The sequence below is a fragment of the Bos indicus x Bos taurus genome, chromosome 26 (assembly GCF_003369695.1).
Source record: "Bos indicus x Bos taurus breed Angus x Brahman F1 hybrid chromosome 26, Bos_hybrid_MaternalHap_v2.0, whole genome shotgun sequence".
Taxonomy (NCBI): domain Eukaryota; kingdom Metazoa; phylum Chordata; class Mammalia; order Artiodactyla; family Bovidae; genus Bos; species Bos indicus x Bos taurus.
In genome coordinates this window covers 37929327-37952751 of record NC_040101.1, presented here as the reverse complement: position 1 = coordinate 37952751, position 23425 = coordinate 37929327, and the positions used below count along the sequence as shown (strand labels likewise).

General features: G+C 41.1%; 1 protein-coding gene across 3 annotated transcripts in view; it reads left to right on the top strand.

The window, feature by feature from the left end:
• Positions 1–300: 300 nt before the first annotated feature.
• The window catches only part of TNKS2 (tankyrase 2), a 65428-nt gene continuing 42303 nt past the window's right edge, over positions 301–23425 (top strand). For all 3 annotated transcript variants that reach the window (XM_027529487.1, XM_027529486.1, XM_027529488.1), the window contains exons 1-5: positions 301–814; positions 18011–18235; positions 20957–21052; positions 22906–22942; positions 23110–23185. In XM_027529487.1, coding sequence (XP_027385288.1) covers positions 616–814; positions 18011–18235; positions 20957–21052; positions 22906–22942; positions 23110–23185 — 633 coding nt within the window. In that variant the 5' untranslated portion in view covers positions 301–615. The remainder of the gene's footprint in view (positions 815–18010; positions 18236–20956; positions 21053–22905; positions 22943–23109; positions 23186–23425) is intronic.

Here is a 23425-nt window from a genome sequence, read left to right as displayed (position 1 = left end):
AAAACATGGAAAATGTCCACAGTAAGAAGTCCAAAATAACATCCAAAATTGGGGGGAAACTTTCAAAGGTTCTTTTCTGTGCAATAAGGAAATTCAGATTAAGAATCCATTTTTTTATAAAGACATTAAGCAGAACATTCAACTTCAGCAGAACCCACCACAAAGATGGCGGTGGGACGAAGCCCCTACTCCACCCGCAGCCAGAGGCTGTCGCCTCACATTTCCCACAAACCCCTCCGCGCGGCCTGCTGGCCAAAACCTGTCCGGCCTGCCTACCACCACTGCGCACGCGCAGAGCGACGTCACGTGCGCTCCCAGGGCTCAGCGGAGCTGGCGGGAGGGGCCTTGCTAGCTTCCGCCGCCGCGTCGCTTCTGAGCTCGAACGGCGGGTTCTCGGTGCCTCCGCCTTGGCGGGGCAGTCGGGGGTCGCGAGGCCGATCGAGGGATGCGAGGTGGCGCGGCCATGGGACTGCGCCGTGCCCGGTGACAGCAGGGAGCCGAGCGGCCCGGGCCCTGAGCGCGTCTCCTCCGGGGGGCCTCGCCCTCCTGCTCGCGGGGCCGGGGCTCCTGCTGCCGTTGCTGGCGCTGCTGCTGGCTGCGGCGGCGGCCAGAATAATGTCGGGCCGCCGCTGCGCCGGCGGGGGCGCGGCCTGCGCGGGCGCTGCTGCCGAGGCCGTGGAGCCGGCCGCCCGTGAGCTGTTCGAGGCTTGCCGCAACGGGGACGTTGAGCGAGTTAAGAGGCTGGTGACGCCCGAGAAGGTGAACAGCCGCGACACAGCGGGCAGGAAGTCCACCCCGCTCCACTTCGCCGCAGGTAAGCGAGGCCAGCGCCTCCTTGCCTCGCCCCAGACCCCACCTGCGCACCCGGGTTCGCAGGCCCGAATCCAGATACAGTGCTCCTTCCCCCGCCCCCCCCCCCCCCCCCCCCCCGGCCTTTCCCCCTGGGACTTCGGTCCCGCTTCTCTTGATGTCGTCGAATGGGAGGTGAGGAGTCCCCTAGGTTTTAGGGGGTGAATGTGCCACAGTCACTGGAAGTTGTGGGGTTTTTTTTTTGCTTTGTTTTGTTTCGACAATACCTGTACCCACTTCCGGTCTTACTACCCTAAAAGGCCTCTACAGGCTAGAAAGAGTAGGGGACGAAGTAGACCTTGTGATTTTTAAAGGCCAGTTATCTCCCAAACCTATCTTTCTTGCACTTTCCACTATAACTCTTAAAAATCCTTTGTGTTACGTTCTTGAGGCTTTTGTCAAATGCAGGGATGTAATTTAGGAGGATCAGCTTATATGGTCCATTGACACATTAGCATTAATGGGTTTACCTGGGTAGCAGTCATAGGCAAGTTTCTGGAGACGAACTGGAAATAGTCAAGTTTGGAAGAACTGAGGTCTGACTTAAGCTGGGTGCGGGATGCGTGCGGGTAGTCTCTGCCAGACACAAGTTGGGATGGACAGTAGTATAATGCCACAAAGATGGTGCGGGGACTCTAGCTTGGGTCTAGATTTTAAATTGGAAGTAATCTCGCCTCATCCTGAGATTTAGATCGTTTGAATTACACACATACACATATTTTTATATGTGTTTACTAGGTTCATTTTTGATAGGTGTATTAAATTTAATTGAAGAATATAAAAACTAGAGATGGGACACAGCTTATTTCTATGAAGCATTTATACTTTTCTCTTGGAAGAAGGATTGTGATTGCACTGTGTAATGATGAGCCGAGAAACGTAAGAAAGATTTTCTTGTTCACAAGCATTGCTTTTACGCTTTCAGTGGGAAATGTGTTTGTCTTAACCTGTACCTGATTTAGAATGTAAATATTACTGGAAAGTATGCTTTCTCCATCAATTACAAATTTGTTGGGTTCCCATTGAGGAACTTTTTAAGGGAAAAGGTTTGGAGGACCATTGGTGGGAGAACTAGAAACAGCCTGTGGGCAGTGGAAGGGGAAGAGAAGAATACTAAAGTCTAATCTCACGTTTAGCTAGTTTTGCCTAAAATTTTGATGATCACCACTGTCTCTTAACTTGAATTGTCCTGCTTGTCCATGTAGTCAACATTTAAGCAACTGATTTGGGAAACTGTCATAACCTACTGATACATAATCCAAAGGGTAGTGTTACTCAGATTCTGTTTGCTTGATCTGTGGGATAAAAATAACCAAAGAAGATCTTAGTTGCTACCTTTCAAGAATTTGTTGTATTAATGAGTTCATATCTGAAAATAGTAATATTTAGAGACTTAAGGTTATGAATTAGCTTCCTATTGACCTTTTTCCTCCCAACCATCCCACCCTGAGCTCTGTCCCAAGATCAAAGCACTTTTTACCAAACTGAAGTGGAAAACTTTGTGGTTTGTTCACACTGAAATGGAAAACTTATTTTAGGAACCAGTTATGCTTCACAATTTACCCAAATTATCAGGTACAGGTTATAAGATTAAGAATTTGAGGTATAAAAGAAAGTAATAAAAATTACTAATGGTCTATATTAAATCAGAGTTTTAAAGCGCTGCATTTAAACCCAGGTGTATAAAAAACTTTAACTCTGTAAATTTCAATCTGAATTATTACTTAAGATTAATGAGAGAGAACCTTCTTACTCAAATTTTTAAATAAATGCATCCAGCTGCATTTTTTCTTAATATGTGGAGAATATATTTTATGAACTCTCTGTAGTAGTGAGTTATCAGTTATGTTAACATGCACGTCAGCATGTCATTGGAAGTTCAGTGGAGGTGGGATTATGTAACTGCCTGACCGAGCAGTGTCCTGTTTTTGTGCATTACAGGGTAAGCTGTAGGGGAACCTTTTTTTTTTTTAAGCCAATTAAAACTTGGACATTTTATGGGAGATGGGTAGGTATGATTTTGTCTTTTTGTTTCATTTCCAAAGAACAGGAATGAGAGATCGGTGCAAAGGAAAATGAATCACTATAGAACACTTTAGAGAATTTGGTCTGTCTTTTCATCTAAAATATTTAGTTCATTTAAAGAATAATTGCTAGCCCTAAAGGAGTTAAGTTCTTGTGTCAAATGGAAAAAATAATCAGATAAACAGTAACTTTTCTATTATCAGACTAGTTTCCATTTCTTAAGTATGCTTCAAGAAGTCACTGCTAGTCAGAAGTTTCCTCTTCAATCCCCCTGCCACCAGCCCCTTACCTATCCCCTCCCCCCAACACACACACAAAGGTTGTGAATGAGTTTTTTGTGACACATTACAAAACTTGTAGAGGCAAGTTGGTGGTAGGAAAGCTGCAGCTCTAATTTTGCTAAAAGCAGTAACATCCAAAATTCTTGACAGTATAATCCCCTAGAAAACAAGCAGGTTTCAGTAAAGGATATTGCTTCTCTGAACTTGCTTCTGAAAAAATGAAGAGGGCCAGAATCTTTGGGAGAAGGTTATCTTTTTGTCCATCATAGCCAAAGAAAGAAATACACAGCATTCTCAGGAATCTTAGAACAGGAGAACAGAATTCTCTGGCTTGAGAATCTTAAATATTCTTTAAGATGTGCAGAGAATTGTTCAATGGGAAAAAAATGTAAAATAGCATTCAGTTCAAAGAATTTAGGTATAAAGATGGTAGAAAGAGATGATATATATGTGTGTATATAGTTGTAGTTGGAGAAGACAAGTTGAAAAATAACTTGCATTGTTAGAGTTCTAGTTAAACAAAGTAACTTTTGTTTTGTACTTAGTATGTTACTTTTCTGTATTTATGCTACTCAGCCATGTACTTCAGTTGCTACCTTCCATTATGTATAAAGTATGTATATGAATTGCATATAAGGTTTCCCACTCTCCCACACCAAGTGTGAACTAGAGCACCTGGAATTTATTATACAATCAACTTATAGGAAACCTACTTATTCTAGAGGGAAAAGAAGACTAAGGCTAAACAATGTTGCCATCCACATATGTGGAAGAAGTCAAGTACACAAAGTGAGAGTGTATGACTTGTGTGGCCTTTGCAGTCAAAGCTAGGGGCTAGTAGGTGAAAGGTTATGCGGAGTCAGACTGCCTTTAACAGTCTACTCAACTGTGGGATTGGCTGGGAGTCTCCTTACAGTGGTTGAATTGGCACCTTTGAGAGGTGTGGAAAGGATTTCTGTATAGGGAAGGCAGTTGGACTGGTAGGTCAGAATCTGACTTGTATAAGAAAGTGAAATGATTTCTCCAATTGAAGATGTTAATAACGTAGCTGCCCAGGGGCTTCCTTGGTGGCTCAGATGGTAAAGAATCCGCCTGCAATGCAGGAGACCCAGGTTCGATCCCTGGGGCGGGAAGATCCTCTGGAGAAGGGAACGGCCACCCACTCCAGTATTCTTGCCTGGAAAATTCCGTGGACAGAGGAGCCTGGCAGGCTACAGTCCACGGGGTTGTAGAGAGTCAGACACACTGAGCAACTGACCCTTTTACTTTCAGCTGCCAAAGATGTAATAGCTTTTGTGATTATCACTGATACCCTTTCCCAAAGTGGTGCTATGGAAGCCCTCCATTAAAGTTTCAAAAGCATTTCCCTCTTTTGGCTGTAGGCCAACATCATAATTATGGGAGATCCACAAAAAGTACCCCCATTTCTTATGTAGGGCTAGAATTATAGACTGTTTTCAGGATTGTTTTTTGCTGTGGAGGATAATTAAATCCTGTATCAGTAGAAAACCCCTGTATCAAAGACCAGTCTATTTAAGACTTCAGAATTTTTTTTTTTTTTACTACCAGATCTGTTATAGTATATTATCAAGACTTGAGTTACATCTTTTTCCTCAGCTGTTGGTGGATTTAGAGATAGGCAGTAGACTTCAGTAGCAACCAGTTTGGAGTGCTTGTTTCAATATTTCTGCATTCAGATTGTCAGACTTTCATCACCCCAGAGGCCATGGGATCCTTTCCAAAGTTTCTCCTACTCTGACCAGACTATTTGTCCCAAGTTGAACTAGACAAAGCCTTCTCCTGTATATTCCTCATTCTCAACAAATACATGCAGGAAGTACTTCTTTCTGGATCTTAGTAAAGTTAAGTTATTGGGTGGGTACAAAAGTAATTGTGGTTTTGGGCCATGAAATTTAAATCATCATAACTAGGCTCAAACACATGTCTATTAATAAAAATAGGAACCATTACAATCAACACATTTTTGCCAATGAGAAATAAGTTTATTCCTGTAGTGTAAAAATCCATACTTAGGGTTTTGATGAGCTTTTGGAAAGCATTTTCTGCTTCCTACTGATTGGAAGTGTTTTCCCTGCAAAAAGTTGTTGAGATGCTTGAAGAAGTGGTAATCCGGATGAGGCAAAACTTTGTAGCCCAATTCATTCAACTTTTGAAGCGTTGGTTGTGTGAGGTGCGGTCGGATGCTGTCATGGAGAAGAATTGCACCCTTTCTGTTGACCAGTGCCGGCTGCAGGCATTGCAGTTTTTGGTGCATCTCATTGATGTGTTGAGCATACTTCCCAGATGTAATGGTTTCAGAAAGCTGTAGTGGATTAGATGGGCAGCAGACCATGACACAGTGACCATGACTCTTTTGGGGGGTACAAGTTTGGCTTTGGGAAGTGCTTTGGAGCTGCTGCTCAGTCCAGTCACTGAGCTGGTCATTTCTGGTTTTTATATAAAATCCCACTTTTTCAGTCTGATTGAGAAATGGTTCTTTGTTTTTGAGTAGAATAAGAGAAGAAAACTCCTCACAATGATGGGTTGTTTTTTTCTTTTTTATTTGCAGTCAGCTCATGAGGCACCCACTTTTTTTTTTCATCTTTCTGATTTGCTTCAAATACCAAACAACCGTAGAGTGATTGACGTTGAGTTGTTTGGCAGCTTCTTGTGTAGTTGTAAAAGGATCAGCTTCGATGATTGCTCTTACTTGGTCGTTGTCAACTTCTGATGGCTGGCCACTGCGCTCCTCATCTTCAAGGCCCTGGTCTCCTTAGCAAAACTTCTTGAACCACCACTGCACTGTAGTTCTTGGGCCGAAGGCATTGTTGATGTTTTGAGTTGTCCCCACTGCTTTATGACCCAAACCCGTGTTGAACTTGAATAAAAAAATTACTCAAATTATTTTTTTGTCTAACATCATTGCTATAGTCTAAAGTAAGTATAAAATAACCAGCAAGTAGTAAGTCATTAGCAAAAAAACATAAAAGAAGAAATGTGCATTAAAACAAGGTATAACATAACCACATTTATTTAAGAATATATTCCACTATCAAATGGCAAAAATCAACAGTGTAAAACTGCAATTAATTTGAACCAATCTAATAATAGTAAGTGAGAAGTATAAAATGATAGCCTTTAAAAAATCTGACAAGAGTCCTGGCTGTGTAAGTCAAGCTGAAGGCTGCTTGATTAAACATTCCCATCTTCTGGATCTCAGGAGCCTTCTCTCTTTCATGGCATTTGTTGATACTTTCTGTTTTTTAATGTTTCCTTCTGACAAAGCTCTGTGTGACGCCTTGGGTTGGCAACACATACTGTCATTGCATATTGGACCAGCTGCATCATCAGTGGCTCCTTCTATCTTCAGGCTGTAAAAAGGGGGAGATGGGGGCTCTCAGTGAAACTTCCTAAGAGTCTAAGTTGGTTTCTCTGTAGCAACTTCCAGTGCTTCACAACTTTTTGGAAACCATTCAGATGAAAGCATGTTTCCAGTATAGCAGGAAAATATGATACTGTTAACAGTAGTCATGGTTGGCAAGACAGTTCCTGGACTGCAGAAACTGATGGCATCTGGATGGTAATGAAACAAAAGGGAAATTGAATAGACTACTTTCTTAGTTGTCACAAATCATTAACTTCGTATTTTCTGTGGAGGTTGTTTGCTTACTGTTCCAGCCAAAGTATCAGCTATACACTAAATAAATGTTTATCAAGTCCTCCTATATAACCAGTACTGGCCTTGTCCAGTGAACAGAAATGAACAGGACATCTTGCTGGCCATTTTATTGATCAGCAAATTTAGTTTCCAAGTAAGCCTGTTTGGTTTCACTGTCGGGGCTCTATAGTGTATTCAAACTCAGTGTATGATTTCATCAGGATTTTCATGTTTGAAGATGAGTGCTATTACATAATTGTAAAATAAAATCACAGTGTATCCTGAGCAGCCAGAACCACTGACTGTAGGCTTCTGATTCCTTTGTAAAGAGATCCTTAGGATAATGGAGCTGGGTATCGACTCTAAGGATACGCGTATTCATGCTTTACCTGGCCAGTGAGAGCATGATCAGAACATACTTCGCAAAACTGTTTTTTCTTCAAAAAATGAGTACATAACAGAAATGCTTTGAATTATTCTTGAGACTGTAAGAATGGGGATTGTGTCAGGGATTAGCTCTTAGAGTTTGGGAAGCCACTTAAATCCAGAGATTTCACCAAAGTTCCAAAAGTAGATTTTAAAATTTGAAATAGCTCCCTACTGACCCCTTCTAAATAATTCCTTTCATGTCAAGAAGTGACTTCCAACACTCTAAATCTCGGACTCTTTATCTATTCTCAGAATAGCAGCATGACCTCTATATACATATTGTAGTCCTTACACTGTGATTGGAAAACATGCTGATCTCTCTCAGTCTCCAAATGGGTTTCAGACCTCTTAATGGCTAGGAAGTCATGTTGATACAGTTGTTGAGGTGAAAGTCCTCATCCGTGTCTTGGACTGTTGGTAATTATGTAGATAAAATCACCTTAACCCTTTCTCCTCATATCTCCTCCCTAGCTAAAACTTCAATTTCGGTATTTAATCAAACACATCAGTATTGATTCTCTCGTTAACTCTGGTTAGAAACAACCGTCTTCTTTTCTCAGTGGTATTTTAACAAAAGGCTAGTCTTGACCTTTGTTCAGCTTGATCACTAATCCTTTGTAACAGATAGCTTCCTGACACTATCACATAAAACAACTAGATGTTCTGCTATAGCTATTTCTGTGCCCACTTCACACCCCTTTTTTGGGAAGTTACTCTGTGAGTCACCATTTTGACTACTTCAGACAACATTACCACTGAAGAAATAGTGATCCTTCTCAAGGTCCTTGAGTACACCAAGTAACTTTGCACAGAAAGAGATACCTTTACTAACTTTTCTTTATTCTGATTCTTTTTCTCTTACTCTCCAACTGAAGTCTTTAATAAAAGCTTTTCTTCCAGGTGGATGCTGCGTGGCCAAAATAGCAGATTTCAGCAGATTGGGGCAGCTGGGGGCGGCTCACTTGGGAGGACAGTGTGATCAGCAGTGCCCAGGCTGTGATAAGGAATATTTGGGTCAGAGACCTTTCTTCCTGGAAACTTTCCCTCTTGGCTTTTGCAGTGCTAGTCTTTCTAAGTTTACTTCTCCGTCTCCTTTCCTCGTACCATGATGTATTTTTTCAGCAAATATAAACAATTTTTTTGTTGCTGTGTGCCAGGCAGTGTGCAGGACACTGGGGAAGTAGGGATGGATTAAGATAAACGTTGACCCTCCTGTTATGGAGTTCAGGAGATTGGTACTGAACAGTAATTATATGTTTTAATAAGTACCAGAGGATACTGCTGTGAATAGCAAAGACGAAAACCCCTGTGTATTTTCTGGAGCTTGAGTTCTAATGGAGGAGAGGGGGAAACCAACTGAATTGATAGTATGACTGTGCAGAATGGACCACTTTAGATAGAAAGATCAGGGATGGCCTCTTTAAGGTGGAGACATTAGACAGTGAATAGAAATGCAAAGAACAAGGGAGGAGGAGGCCAAGCAGACAGGCAGTATGTACTAAAGTAAGGCTGGCACACTTGATGAACTGAAAGAAAGGGAATTATGGTTCAGAAAGGGAAAAGTGGTTTGAAATGAGGTTAGAGAAGTAGGTAATGGCCAATTCAGGCAGCAGCCTTGTAGGCCATGGTAGCATGATTGAATTTTATTCTAAGAGTGTCAGTGAGAAGCCAATGAATTACTTTAAATGGGGGTATGATATGAGGATTGTTTTTAAAAGATCGCTGGGGACGTGAAAATTTGAGGCCCAATTAAGGAGACTTTTGCAGTGGTTCAGGCTGGAGACAGTGGCCGGGGGCGGGGGTGGGTGGGTGGTGGTTGGGCAGTGTCAGTGGAATGAAAAGAAGTTAGGGAACGTGTTGAGTTTGAGATGCCTTTGAAATACCCAGGTGGAGATATGTCTAGTAAACAGTCTGGAATTTAGGTGAAAAATCTAGACTGGAGATTTCAGTTTGCAGGTCATGTATCTAAAGTGAAAGTGAAGTCGCTCTGTCGTGTCCGACTCTTGGCGACCCCATGACTACAGCCCACCAGGCCCTCTAGCCATGGGATTTTCCAGGCAAGAGTACTGGAGTGGGGTGCCATTGCCTTCATGTATCTAGGTGGTATTTAAAGCCATAGGAGAAGATGAGGGGAAAAGAGGGAAGAGAACTGAGTCTTGAGGAACCCCAGCATTTAAAAATCAGGTGGAATAAGCAAGAAGCCCCCAAGGAGGTAGGACATGTCCGAAACTTGACATTTCTCATCTGCTGCCACATTCCTGTCTCAGTTGATGCTAACCCCACTCCTCCATTCCTTAGTCCAAAAACCTTGGAGTCAGCCGTGACTCCTCCCTTGCCCCTACCTTCTCTTAACCTCCTCACCCTCTCACCCTTACCCTCACCCCACATCCAATCTGAGAGCAAACTATGGTGGCTTTACCTTCAGAGTGCCCAGAATCTGCCACTTAATACTCTGACAGGTGCCACCACATTATGTCCAAACTACCATGATCTTTCATTGGTTTCTAACCTGAACCCCCTTAAATCTTGTCTCAACCCAACAGCCAGAAGGTACTTTGCAGATACATCATGTCATGTAATTTACCAACTCAGAATCCTATGATGACACTCCCTTCTTCCTCACAGTAAAAAAGCCAGAATTCTTACAGTGAATTCTGTAATCCTCAAGCCTCTGTGGCTGGTCCTCGTTACTTCTAACCTCACCTCCTATTCTGCTACCCCTTTGTCATTCAGCTCCATTTATTCTAGCCTTCTGACTGTCGGTCAGTAGGGCTAGTTCTCTCTCCTTCAAGTCTTGGGTCAGATGTCACCATCTCAGCAAGGCTTGTGGTGACCTCACTGTTCTACTTGATGACCCCCTCCATATACACACTCTGACCCCCCCCCCCTTTTTTTTTTTTGCTGGATCTTTGTTGCTGCTCGGGCCTTTCTCTAGTTGTGATACTCAGGCTTCTTTTTTTTTTCAGGCTTCTTATTGCGGTGACTGTTTGCAGAGCACGGGCTCCAGGGCCCTTGGGCTCCAGTAGTTGCAGCTTCTGTGCTCTAGAGCACAGGCTCAATGGTTGTGGCACATGGGCTTAGTTGCTCCACAGCATGTGGGACCTTCTGGATCAGGGATTGACTTGTGTCTTCTGCACTGACAGTCTAATTCTGTACCACTGAGCCACAAGGGAATGCCTGATCACTTCTTATTCTCCTCTTTTTCTAATTACATTCTAACATACTTACTTTGTGCATTTATTGTTCATCTCCACCACCTCCATGGAAGTTCCTCAAAGGCAGATATTTGGTCTGTTCTGTGCACTAGTACGGAGAAGGCAATGGCACCCCACTCCAGTACTCTTTCCTGGAAAATCCCAAGGACAGAGGAGCCTGGTGGGCTGCAGTCCATGGGGTCGCTAAGAGTCAGACACAACTGAGCGACTTCACTTTCACTTTTCACTTTCATGCATTGGAGAAGGAAATGGCAACCCACTCCGGTGTTCTTGCCTGGAGAATCCCAGGGATGGGGGAGCCTGGTGGGCTGCTGTCTATGGGGTCGCACAGAATTGGACACGACTGAAGCGACTTAGCAGCAGCAGCAGTACACTAGTAAGTCAGAGGCACCCCGAAAAATGTCATCACATGGTTGATTCCCTGATCATTTGGTTTCTTTTTTTGTTTAAGTCTTGATTGAATTTGTCCCAATATTGTTTTTGTTTTTCATTTTGTTTTTGTTTGGCTTCAAGGCTTGTGGGAGCTAAGCTCCCCAACCAGGGATCAAACTTGCACCCCCTGCATTGGAAAGTGAAGTCTTAACCACTGGACTACCAGGGCAATCCCTCCCTGATCGTTTGTTAAATGAACAGATGAGGCAAGAAAACCAGAAAGGTGTGATGTCATGGAAACTCAGAGATACTTTTCACAAGAGAGGGATTAGTCATTTGTCAAGTCAGTTGCCAAATGTTGCTGAGAGATCTAGTCAAATGAGAACAGACATGTGTCCTTTGGGTTTGGCAACATGGAGGTTGTAGGTGGCCTCGATGAAAGCAGTCATAAAGAAGAAGCCAGACTGCATTTGGAAGAGGAGTAAATGTGAAATAGAGAATTGGGGACAGTCTGTAGGGTTTCCCTGGTGGTTCAGATGGTAAAGCATCTGCCTACAATGCGGGAGACCTGGGTTCGATCCTTGGGTCGGGAAGATCCCCTGGAGAAGGAAATGGCAACTCACTCCAGTACTCTTGCCTGGAAAATCCCACGGATGGAGGAGCCTGGTAGGCTACAGTCCATGGTGTCCCAAGAGTTGGATACAACTGAGCGACTTTACTTTCACTTTCCTAGAGGTTTGAATATTCAGGGAGCAGAGAAATGGACGTGTGAATTCAAGGAGAATATTTTTAATAAAAAGGAACATGAAGAACATGTTTACATACTGTTGGGAATGATCTGGTGGAGAGGGAGAGATCGATGTGGATGGGAATACCCTGAGAAGGTGAGAAGGGACTTGAGAAGGTGAGAAAGTGTAAGATGAGAAGGGATTGATCTTTGCTAAGAAACATACTTCTTTCAACAGAACAGAAAACTAGCGCCCTCTAGTCAGCTTCATTTCCTTGCCTGGCTTTGAACACCGTCTTTACGGTCAAGACTTCAAAGTGTCAGTTGTTAGTTGATACTAAATTTAGTTAGAAATACACAGAACCTTCTACTTATTGGACATTTGTTCCTCAAACAGATGTCCAAAAGTATTTAAGCATTTCCAAAACCAAATAATCTTATCTTAGGAAACATCCTGTTTTCCTTTATATTTTGGATATTGGATTGTCATCTTCTTTCCCCAAATTAAAGAAGTTGCAAGATACTGTCAGTTTTCTCTTCTCTTTAGTTACTCCTGGCAACATTGTATGTAGTAGGAAAAGATTAGAAACAACCAACTATTCATGAGAAAGAAACTAGTTTAATTTTGATTGTTATTGTTCAGTCACCCAGCCATGTCCAATACTTTGCAACACCAGGCCTCCCTGTCCCTCAGCATCGCCAGAAATTTGCCCAAGCTCATGTCCATTGCATCGGTGATGCCATCCAGCCAGCCATCTCATCCTCTGATGCCCTCTTATCTTTCCGCCCTCAATCTTTCCCAGCATCAGGGACTTTTCCAATGAGTCAGCTGTTCCCATCAGATGACCAAAATACTGGAGTTTCAGGTTTAACATCAGTCCTTCCAGCGAGTATTCAGGGTTGATTTCCCTTAAGGTTGGTTTTATCTCCTTGCTCTCCAAGGGACTCTGAGTAGTCTTCTCCAGCACCAAAGTTGGAAGGATCAATTATTTGGCACTCTGCCTTCCTTACTATTCAACTCCCATAACCATATGTGACCACTGGGAAGACCATAGCCTTGACTGTCCAGCCCTTTGTTGGCAGAGTAACGTCTCTGCTTTTCAGCACACTGTCTAGGTTTGTCATAGCTTTCCTGCCAAGAGGCAAACGTCTTCTGATTTCATGGCTGCAGTCACTATCCACAGTGATTTTAGAGCTCAAGATAAGGAAATCTGTCACTGCTTCCACCTCTTCCCCCCTCTATTTGCCATGAAGTAATGGGACCAGATGCCATGATCTTAGTTCTTTTAATATTTAATTTTAAGCCGACTCTTTCACTCTCCTCCTTCACCCTCATCAAGAGGCTTTTTAGTTCCTCTTCGCTTTCTGCCATTAGAGTGGTATCATCCACATATCTGATGTTGTTGATGTTTCTCCCACCTATCTTGATTGCAGCTTGTAACTCATCCAGCCTGGCATTTCACATGATGTGTTCAGCATATCGATTAAACAAACAGAGTGACAGCAGATAGCTCTGTCATACTCCTTTTTCGATTTTGAACCAGTCATGTTCCATATAGGGTTCTAACTGTTGCTTCTTGACTCACATACAGGTTTCTCAGGAGACAGGTGAGATGGTCTGGTATTCCTATCTCTTTAAGAGCTTTTCACAGTTGATTACAATCCACACAGTCAAAGGCTTTGGCGCAGTCGATGAAATAGAGGTAGATGTTGGTCTGGAAATTGCCTAGCTTTCTCTGTGATCTAGTGAATGTTGGCAATTTGATCTCTGGTTCCTCTTCCTTTTCTAAACCCAGCGTGGATATCTGGAAGTTCTTGGTTTGCATAATGCTGAAGCCTAGCATGCAAGAGTTTAAGCATGACCTTGCTAACATGGGAGATGAGTGCAATTGTCTGATGGTGAGTGCATTCTTTGGTACTGCCCTTTTTCGGGAATTAGGATGAGGATTGACCTTTTCCAATCCTGTGGCCACTGCTGGGTCTTCCAGCAGTGGAGGTAATGAATAGATTGAAGGGATTAGAACTTGTAAGTAGTGTGGCTGAAGAACTATGGATGGAGGTCCATAATGCTGTACAGGAGGCAGCAAGCAAAACCATCCCAAAGAAAAAGATAAGCAAAAAGGCAAAGTGGCTATCTGAGGAGGCCTTACAGATAGCTGAAGAGAAGAGGAAAAAACAAGGGAGAAAGAGAAAGGTATATCCAACTAAACGCAGATTTCCAAAGAACAGCATGGAGAGACGAGAAGGCCTTCTTCAGTGAACAGTGTATACAACTAAAAGAAAACAACAGAAGAAGAAAGACCAGAGAGCTCGTCAGGAAAATGGGAGATACCAAGGAACGTTTTACCCAGAGATGGGCAAAATAAAGGATAGAAACGGTAGAGACCTAGTAGATGCTGAAGAGATGGAAAGAATACGTGGAAGAACTGCACAAAAAAGATTTAAATGAACCAGATACTACGATGGTGTGGTCAGCCACCCAGAGCAAGACATTCTGGACAGTGCAGTCGAGTGGGCCTTAAGAAGCACTGCTGTTAATAAAGCTAATGGATGCGACGGAATTCCAGCAGAACTCTTCAAAACCCTAAAGGATGATGCCGTCAAGGTGTTGCATTCAATATGTCAGCAGACCTGGAAGAAGATTCATGAGAAAGGAACTAGTTTTAAAATTGATTGTTTTTTTTTTGTTCAGTTGCCCAGTCATGGTCTTTGCGACCCCATGGACTGCAGCACGCCAGGCTTTCCTGTCCCTCACCATCTCCCAGTTTGCCCAAGGTCATGTCCATTGCATTGGTGATGCCCTGCTGCTGCTGTTGCTAAGTCGCTTCAGTCGTGTCCAACTCTGTGCGACCCCATGGACGGCAGCCCACGTGGCTCCCCCGTCCCTGGGATTCTCCAGGCAAAAACACTGGAGTGGGTTGCCATTTCCTTCTCCAATGCATGAAAGTGAAAAGTGAAAGTGAAGTCGCTCAGTCGTGTCCAACTCTTAGCAACCCCATGGACTGCAGCCCACCAGGCTCCTCCATCCATGGGATTTTCCAGGCAAGAGTGCTGGAGTGGGGTGCCATTGCCTTCTCCGGTGATGCCCTAAAACTAGTTTAATTTTGATACTTGCAATCAGTAAAATGTGTAGCTATCGGAGTTGATTTGTAGGATATTATTAGCTTTTTTAAAAGGCAGATGCAAAACAAGGTTTTAAAATATGTTTATTAGGCAATTTGCTTGTCTTCAGTGACCATTCATATTTTACAGCGGTGTTTTTCATACTATTTCTTTGAGATGCCTCTGAAGTAGAGGAATAATTTCGCTTGGGTCTTTGTAAAGGAGAAGAAGGCAGATTCTTCTGAATAGTACTTTAAATTGAATTCAGTTAATTTGCAACTCTGTGAGTGCCAGCTGTGTACCAGGCATTGGGTATTTTTGCAACAAACAAGACGCATACTGGGATTTTATATAAGATTTCATTAGAAGTGTTAACTCAGAAAGGCTTATGCACCTCCATATTCACTGCAGCATTTTTTCTTTTCTTCCTATTTTTTAAAATTGAAGTATAGTTAATTTATAGTGTTGTGCTAGTTTCTGGTGTACTGCACAGTGATTCGGTTTTGTGTGTATGTGTATAAATTCTTTTTCATATTGTTTTTCCATTATAATTTATTACAAGACATTGAATATAGTCCCTGTGCTATATAATAGGTCCCTGATAATTATTTATTTTATAAATATTAGTTTGTATCTGCTAACCCCAAGCTCCTAATTTACTGATCCCTCAGTTCCCTTTTGGTAACCATACATTGTTTTCTTTGTGAGTCTGTTTCTGTCTTGTAAATAAGTTCATGTGTATCATATTTTTGTTGTTGTTCTATCGCTAAATTGTGTCCAATTCTTGCAACCCCAGTGAACTGTGTAGCACTCCAGACTCCTCTGTCTTCCGCTGTCATACCATGTTTTAGATAGACGTGATACTGATATTTGTCTTATCCATTCCTCTGTCCATGGACATTTAAGTTGCTTCCATGTCTTGGCTATTGTAAATAGTGCCGTTGCAACATTAGTTACAAAAGCTGAGACATGGGGACAAAACCTAAGTGCCTGTCAAGGTATGAATGGATAAAGAAACTGCGGTATATATACACGGTGGAATATAATTCAGCTGGGAAAAATGGTGTCTTGCCATTTGCAATAGCACGGGTAGACTCTCAGATGTTAAGCTATGTGAAGTTAAGGCCTGGGGTGCAATACACAGCATGAAGACTGCAGTCAGTAATACTGCATTAGACATTTGAAAGTTGCTAAGAGAGTAGATCTCATCACAAGGAAAAAGACCTATATGTGGTGGTAATGTTAACTAGATCTGTTGTGTTCATTTTACAGTATGTACATAAAGAAGGAAATGGCAACCCACTGCAGTACTCTTGCCTGGAGAATTCCATGGACAGAGGAGCCTGGTGGGCTGCTGTCCATGGGGTTGCACAGAGTTGGACATGACTGAAGCGACTTAGTATGCATGCATGCATGCAGTATATACAGATCATATCATTATGTTATACACCTGAAACTAATAAAACCCTATATGTTAATTATGTCTCAGTTTTTTTCCTAGGCAAAAAAAGATTTCCTTTAAATCTATTGCCTGAAAGCAGCTTGAGAAACACTATAGTCTGTGGGACAAAATCCAGATACCACCTTAGTGTGGCTTAAAAGACTCTTCCTTTTTTGACTTCTGCCTGCTTGGGCATTCTGTGTGCTAGCTACTGTGAGTGATTTGCTCTTTCACACTTGTGTACATTTTGTTTCTTCTGCTTGAATTGCCATGCTCTTTCCATGTTTAGCTTCTTCCCACTCCCCCTTTTCTCCTAACCTCTCTTTCCTTCTCACCTTTCTTCTCTCTTCATTCTCCTAGTGATCTCTTCATTTTTAATGTAAGCCTTCAGCTCAGGTGTCATCACTGGACTCTTCTCTGGGGTTGTCCTTCCTGTTCTCTGCTTTCCACTAATTTAGATAGTCTCTTCTTTGAGCTCTAGTAGCATTTTATATATACCTCTTTTATGAGTTACAATATACTGAAATTATTAGTTCTAACTGTTTTTCCACATCGTAAATCGTAAGCTCTTTGAGGATAGGAGATCAGTCCTGAGTATTCATTGGAAGGACTGATGTTGAAGCTGAAACTCCAATACTTTGGCCACCTGATGCGGAGAGCTGACTCATTGGAAAAGACTCTAATGCTGGGAAAGATTGAGGGCAGGAGAAGGGGACGACAGAGGATGAGATGGTTGGATGGCATCACCGACTCTATGGACATGGGTTTGGGTGGACTCTGGGAGTTGGTGATGGACAGGGAGGTCCTGGCGTGCTGCGGTTCATGGGATTGCAAAGAGTCAGACACATCTGAGCGACTGAACTGAGGATAGGAAGAATCAGAGATTGAGAATAGGGGGAATCAAAGATACCCATGTCTCTGACATAGAGCTTAGCAAAATTTAGATAAACAAAACAGTTTATCTCTACAGTCATCTAACTCTTCCCTCAGCTACAGCCAGGCCAGTCCCAGATGTACCCCTTGGAAAGATTATATGTTTTTGCTTTCTCTTTCAACTCCATTTTGGTCTTATAGTCTTGATGGTTGTAAGAATATTCTGGTAAAATTTCAGATGAGTGAAACGGTCTTCTCTCTCTCTCCCCCAATACTCATATATTCTTCCCATCTGCTTTAACATATATCTGAAGTCCTTGTCCTTTAACAATTAATTGTAAAAAGATTTTAGGTGCTATTGTATGTAAGAGATTGAAACTCATTGGTACTAAACCTGTAAACCAATATAAATGAGCTGTCAGACTTCTTTGGGTTTGTTTGTTCCGGGGGGAAGTCGCGTGGGTTTTTAAAGGAGGCCTCTTATAGGCAGAGTTGCTTGTGTTGCGCAAGTGGCAGACTAGGCGCTGCTTCGAAGATACCTCATGTCACACTTTTGCCAGGTATCGCCTCTCTTTGTCTGCAGTACAAACTTTCTGTTGCTTTCTCATGGTCCCCCAATTCAGTAGAAACGTTTTATGAGATGGGATGTGGGAAAGGGAGTCTAGCAAGAGTTGGTTAGTATATACTCTGAATACTTGAAAATGTATGCATATAAAATATGCAGAACTCGTTATTTGCAGTTAGGGATGCTACTGTAGAGTGGTAAACATTTGAACTTCAGGCTTTCAGTCATTAATTACATAACCTTCCTCTGAAGTTAGTAATAGTACTGCCTAATGCATACTACCTTTGTACTTCCTTTGAGTACTACCTTTGGCTTTCTCATTAAGATTAGTTAGTGATGTATTTCATCAATGAATTTTTGTATCTGTTAATGTTTTGCATCCAAAAACACTTTAGTATGATGTGTATTTATTGCTTCTATCTTGATATATTTTCTTTGGAGAACTTAAATGTGGATAATTTATTTTCTTCTAGGTTTTGGTCGGAAAGATGTAGTTGAATATTTGCTTCAGAATGGCGCGAACGTCCAAGCTCGTGATGATGGGGGGCTTATCCCTCTTCATAATGCCTGCTCTTTTGGTCATGCTGAAGTGGTCAACCTCCTTTTGCGACATGGTGCAGACCCAAATGCTCGTGATAATTGGAATTATACTCCTCTCCATGAAGCTGCAATTAAAGGAAAGATTGATGTCTGCATTGGTAAGACTGTTTACATTCCAGAATTTTTCAGAAATAGTTTGTAACTATTCTGAATCTAAATTGAGTTTATTTGTTAACGTGATCAAATTTTGCCAGACTGAATTTAAATATTTAAGAACATTTAATGATGAACCTAGTCATTGTTTACTGAGTATCTTTTTGAATGTGGTACTGTGCTTAAAATTTTTAGATGATGGAGTAGTACAGAATTTCTCTTCTTTGGAAATGTGGATTCTCTTGAGACTGATACCCACAAAGAACCAGATGACAGCATGGTGGAAGTGAACAGAGAGTGTTAGAGGATAATAGTGCAGTGCGTGGGCTAGAGTTGAGTCACTCCTTTATCAGTCTTCCTCGGAAGTACTGGGGAGAAAGGTTCAAAAGGGAAGGGTATTGACTACTTTCTAAGGAGCTTTGAATTCCAGATGAAGGAGCTTTATATTATTGTGTGAATAGTGTGGAATCATTGATAACTTAAGGAGGGGACAATGTGATGAGAGCAGTATATTTAGAAAGTGATTTGGTAGAGGGCTGAGTGGAAAGCATGACGTTAGGAAGACTAGTTAGGAAGCTGTAGAATGATGCAAATGAAGAATGATGAAGGCATGAACTAGGATGGTTGTAGGAGAGTAGAAATGGCAGCGTAAGTAAAGAAGTGTTTGGAGAAAAAATTGTCTGTCATGTAGGATACTTTAATGAAATAGGATTTGCCTAACAGGTTAATCACTGACAGAAAGTTACATGTGAGAAGGCTGCTTATTTCAGAATAGTCATTAACCCAGTATTGACTTTTCTGAGCCTAAAGAGTCAGAAATTTCAGACTCTGCTACCTTCTATGTCCTGATGCAAAACAGGGACATTTTAAATCCTTGAGACAGACAGAAAGCCAGTTCTGTGCACTAGGAAAGGTCTAGGGAACCTATTTTGTTCTCTGTCCCCTCCAACCCAACCTCAAATCACTTTATACGCAAGTCATGAACTTAGTTTGAATTAGGTTAGGTAATTTATAAAGATAAGAAAAAGATTACCTAGTAACGTCTGTCCAGTTCTCCTTTTCTATGTGTTATGTTTTTTTGTTTGCTTTTATCTTTTGTGTTATCTGTCCTCTGCTCAGAATCCTTTTCTGTTATGTGAGTTTCAGGCCAATTAATACTTAGTTTTAATAATATAGAGTTTTTCAAATACAGTTATGTATCTGCACTGTCTAGTCTGGGCTTCCCAGGTGGCACTAGGGGAAAAGAACCTGCTTGCGGGTGCAGAAGACATAAGAGATGCAGGTTTGATCCCTGGGTCGCAAAGATCCCCTGGAGGAGGGCGTGGCAACACACTCCAGTATTCCTGCCTGGAGAATCCCGTGAACAGAGGCGCGTGGAGGGCTATAGTCCATAAGGTCGTGAAGAGTCAGACATGATTGGGTGACTTAGCACACACATACACACGTCCAGTGTGGTAGTTGAAATCTTGTAATGTGGCTAGGTCAAATTGAGATGTACTAAAAGGGGAAAATACATACCAGATTTCAAAGACTTTGTATGAATAAAAGGAATACAAAGTTACCTCAATTTTGTATGGACTGCAGTATTAATGTACATATTGAAATAGCAATATTTGGGGTATATTGGCTTAAATAAGACATGTTAAAATTATCCTCCTTTTGTTTTTATAATCTGGATGCTAAAAAATTTTAAATTACATATGTGGCTCACGTTTTTTTTCTGTTGGACATTACTGTTAGAGATAGTACAGTGGAATGCACAGGAGCTGAGCTTCCCTTTCTGCATGTATTCGCCTGTCTTTCCCCAGCTTTTTTTTATAGAGTGTGCTGGAGTATCTTTATATAATCAAATAACATGTACAGAGTGTAGCACAGCTCTTCTCTTTTTAACATGTTTTGAGTTATTATGTGGAAAGTTTTGATTGGGGATTCATTAACCCTCAGAGTAGTTTTCTCTTATCCTCCCTCCCTTCCTCTCTTCCTTCCTTTCTCTCTCCTTTTCTTCCTTTCTTCTTTCTCAAATTCCACAAATCCCTATTCTTGGGCTATTCATAGCTTTAGAAATTTCATTTTTGTTATTATGAGCAATCTTTCTGACTTGGGCAGTGTTCATTTGGTGTGAGAATACAGAAAACAAGCTTTCAAGTAAACTTGCCTTTTAATTCTTTATCTGTCCTTGGTCATTTGTTTAACAGAGGAGAATCTGACATTAAACTCAGCAGACAGATATTTAATGTGTCTTAATACATGAAATCGGAGAAGGCACTGGCATCCCACTCCAGTACTCCTGCCTGGAAAATCCCATGGACGGAGGAGCCTGGTGGGCTGCAGTCCATGGGGTCACTAAGAGTCGGACACAACTGAGCGACTTCACTTTCTCTTTTCACTTTCATGCATTGGAGAAGGAAATGGCAACCCACTCCAGTGTTCTTGCCTGGAGAATCCCAGGGACGGGGAAGCCTGGTGGGCTGCCGTCTATGGGGTCACACAGAGTCGGACACGACTGAAGTGACTTAGCATAGCAATACATGAAATAATGGAATATTTTATATAGTTTTATCTTTAAAATACAGCATTTTTCTACTATCAGGATATATAAAGTCTTAAAATAACTTTGAGACGTCTTAGGGCTTCCCTGGTAGGAACCAGGAACCATTGAGAAAATGATTTACTAAAATGATATTGTCAGAATTACCATTTTGAAAGATAGTGTTTCTGTTTTGCAGTGCTCTTACAGCATGGAGCTGAGCCAACCATTCGAAATACAGATGGACGGACAGCATTGGATTTAGCAGACCCATCTGCCAAAGCAGTGCTGACTGGTAAGTCTGCAAGCTCTCTTTGGGTATTCTGGGAACAGTATAACACATGAGCTTCCTAGATAGACATTCAGTTTCTTGCAGTTAATGATCTCAATTAGATTATTACAATAGTGTCAGTTTAGTTGCTATTCTTTTCTATATCTGACTGAATAGTTGACATTTGATTCTTGTCTAAGAAAAATAAAGCTTTTTTTTTCTTAATTAGCTTTTAAATTTTGTGATTCCTACCTTTACTGGGGCCAGAGGTAGTAGATAATCATGTGTTACTAATCATTCTCTTGCGTTTTCAAACAAGATTCTGGGCTCACCAATTTCAAAACCTTGAAGAATGGCAATTATTGTATTCTGCTGGAACATATTGATGTCCTGGGGACCTGTTAAGATATATAAGACTGTCGTCCCCTGGTTTAGGTTTATTTTAGACTGTCAGGCTTTTTTTGAGTAGTAATATGAGCTTTCCTGGTGGCTCAGATGGTAAAGAATCTGCCTGCAATGCCAGAGACCCAGGTTCAATTCCTAGGTCAGGAAGATCTGGAGAAGGAAATAGCAACCCACCCCAGTATTCTTGCCTGAAGAATTCCATGGACAGAGGAGCCTGATGGGCTACAGTCCATGGGGTCGTAAAGAGTTGGACAGGACTAAGGGACTAACACTTTCACCTTGGGCTCAGACGGTAAAGCATCTGTCTACAATGCGGGAGACCCGGGTTCAATCCCTGGGTTGGGAAGATCCCCTGGAGAAGGAAATGGCAATCCACTCCAGGACTATTGCGTGGAAAATCCCATGGACAGAGGAGCCTGGTAGGCTATAGTCCATGGGGTCGCAAAGAGTCGGACACGACTGAACGACTTCACTTTCACACATTTCTCCCTTAACAGAGATTTCTTCTGAAGCAGCTCTCTACTATATTATTTTTCGGACTCTTATTTACTGTGTGATCACCATTAAAATTATGTCTAATAGTCAAGAGCCCGAGGGGCTCTGCTGTAAGCTTTTGAGCTTGGGCTTTGTGATATTTCTTTTGGTATTACTGAGAAAATTTAGACTAGTCCCCCCAAAAAGTCCTAGAAAAGTGAGCTATTACTGTAACTGACAATTCAAAGTTTATTTCTTCCTTCCCTGTTCCATGCTATTCCCTGTTTGCCTTTTTTTTTTTTAATCTTGGGGCACCAAAAAAGCCTTGCACAGCAATCAGTATACAATTCATATTGTGGACACCAGTTTGGGTTTTGTTTAAGTGAATTAGTAAACACTATTATGTTAATTTAAATTATATCAATTTTAAAGTTTTTGCTTGTTTTCATTGGTAAATATAAAAGCTATAGGCATAAAGAGTTTATATTTAGTCCTGATTTTAATTTTATTTATAAATTTCTGTGATACTGTTACATTTTTATATGGATTTTGTTTTGATTTTGAATGAAGTTGTGGAGGCATTTTGTCTGTTAAATAATACTGGTTTTAGGAAATTTGAGAGGTAAAAAGAAAATGAAACTTTCACCCACAGCCAATCCCCTAAGACACACTTTGCTAAAATTTTGATTTATTTCCTTCTTGGCTTTGCTCTTACTGTGTATATTGTTTTCATATAGTTGTAGTCATGTTTCATTATATAACATTGAATCTTTTTTCTTCACTTTCATAGCAAAGGTATTCCATGTTCTTCATATAAATATTTTAAACTACAGTGTATTCTGTTGATTAACCAGTTGATTAACCATTTTCCATTTACTTGAATTTATTTCCAAATTTTTTTACTTTAAACATAGGTCAGTGAGCATCTTTATGCATAAAACTGATACTAGTTTTGTAATTAATTTTTTAAAAATTTCTGCTCTTCTTCTGATTCACAGGTGAATATAAGAAGGATGAACTCTTGGAAAGTGCCAGGTGTGTTATAAATATGTACCATAAATATTTTACCATATGATTTTAATCATTTTATTTTACAATAAGCAAACTCCAAAAGAGAATGAATTTTTAATGGTCACATACATGTCTCCAAATAGGATTTGATGAAGAAAACAAATTGCTAATACATTTTTTTTGTGTGCTAGGAGTGGCAATGAGGAAAAAATGATGGCTCTGCTTACACCATTAAATGTCAACTGTCATGCAAGTGATGGCAGAAAGGTACTTCCTTTTGCAACTAAGTTTTGTATAACTTGAAATTATGTTTGTCTTTTAACTTAAAACATTTGCTGAAAATTCTCCTTTTAAGCAATAATTTCTGTTAATTCTTAATCTTAGTAAAACTTCGTTTATAATAAATGTTTAGTTAGCTTCCTGTTGGCAATAGTGAACTTACAAACTTGTATACTGTGCTTTGGTATATATGTTGGATTTTTATAAAACCAAATTATTACTGTCATT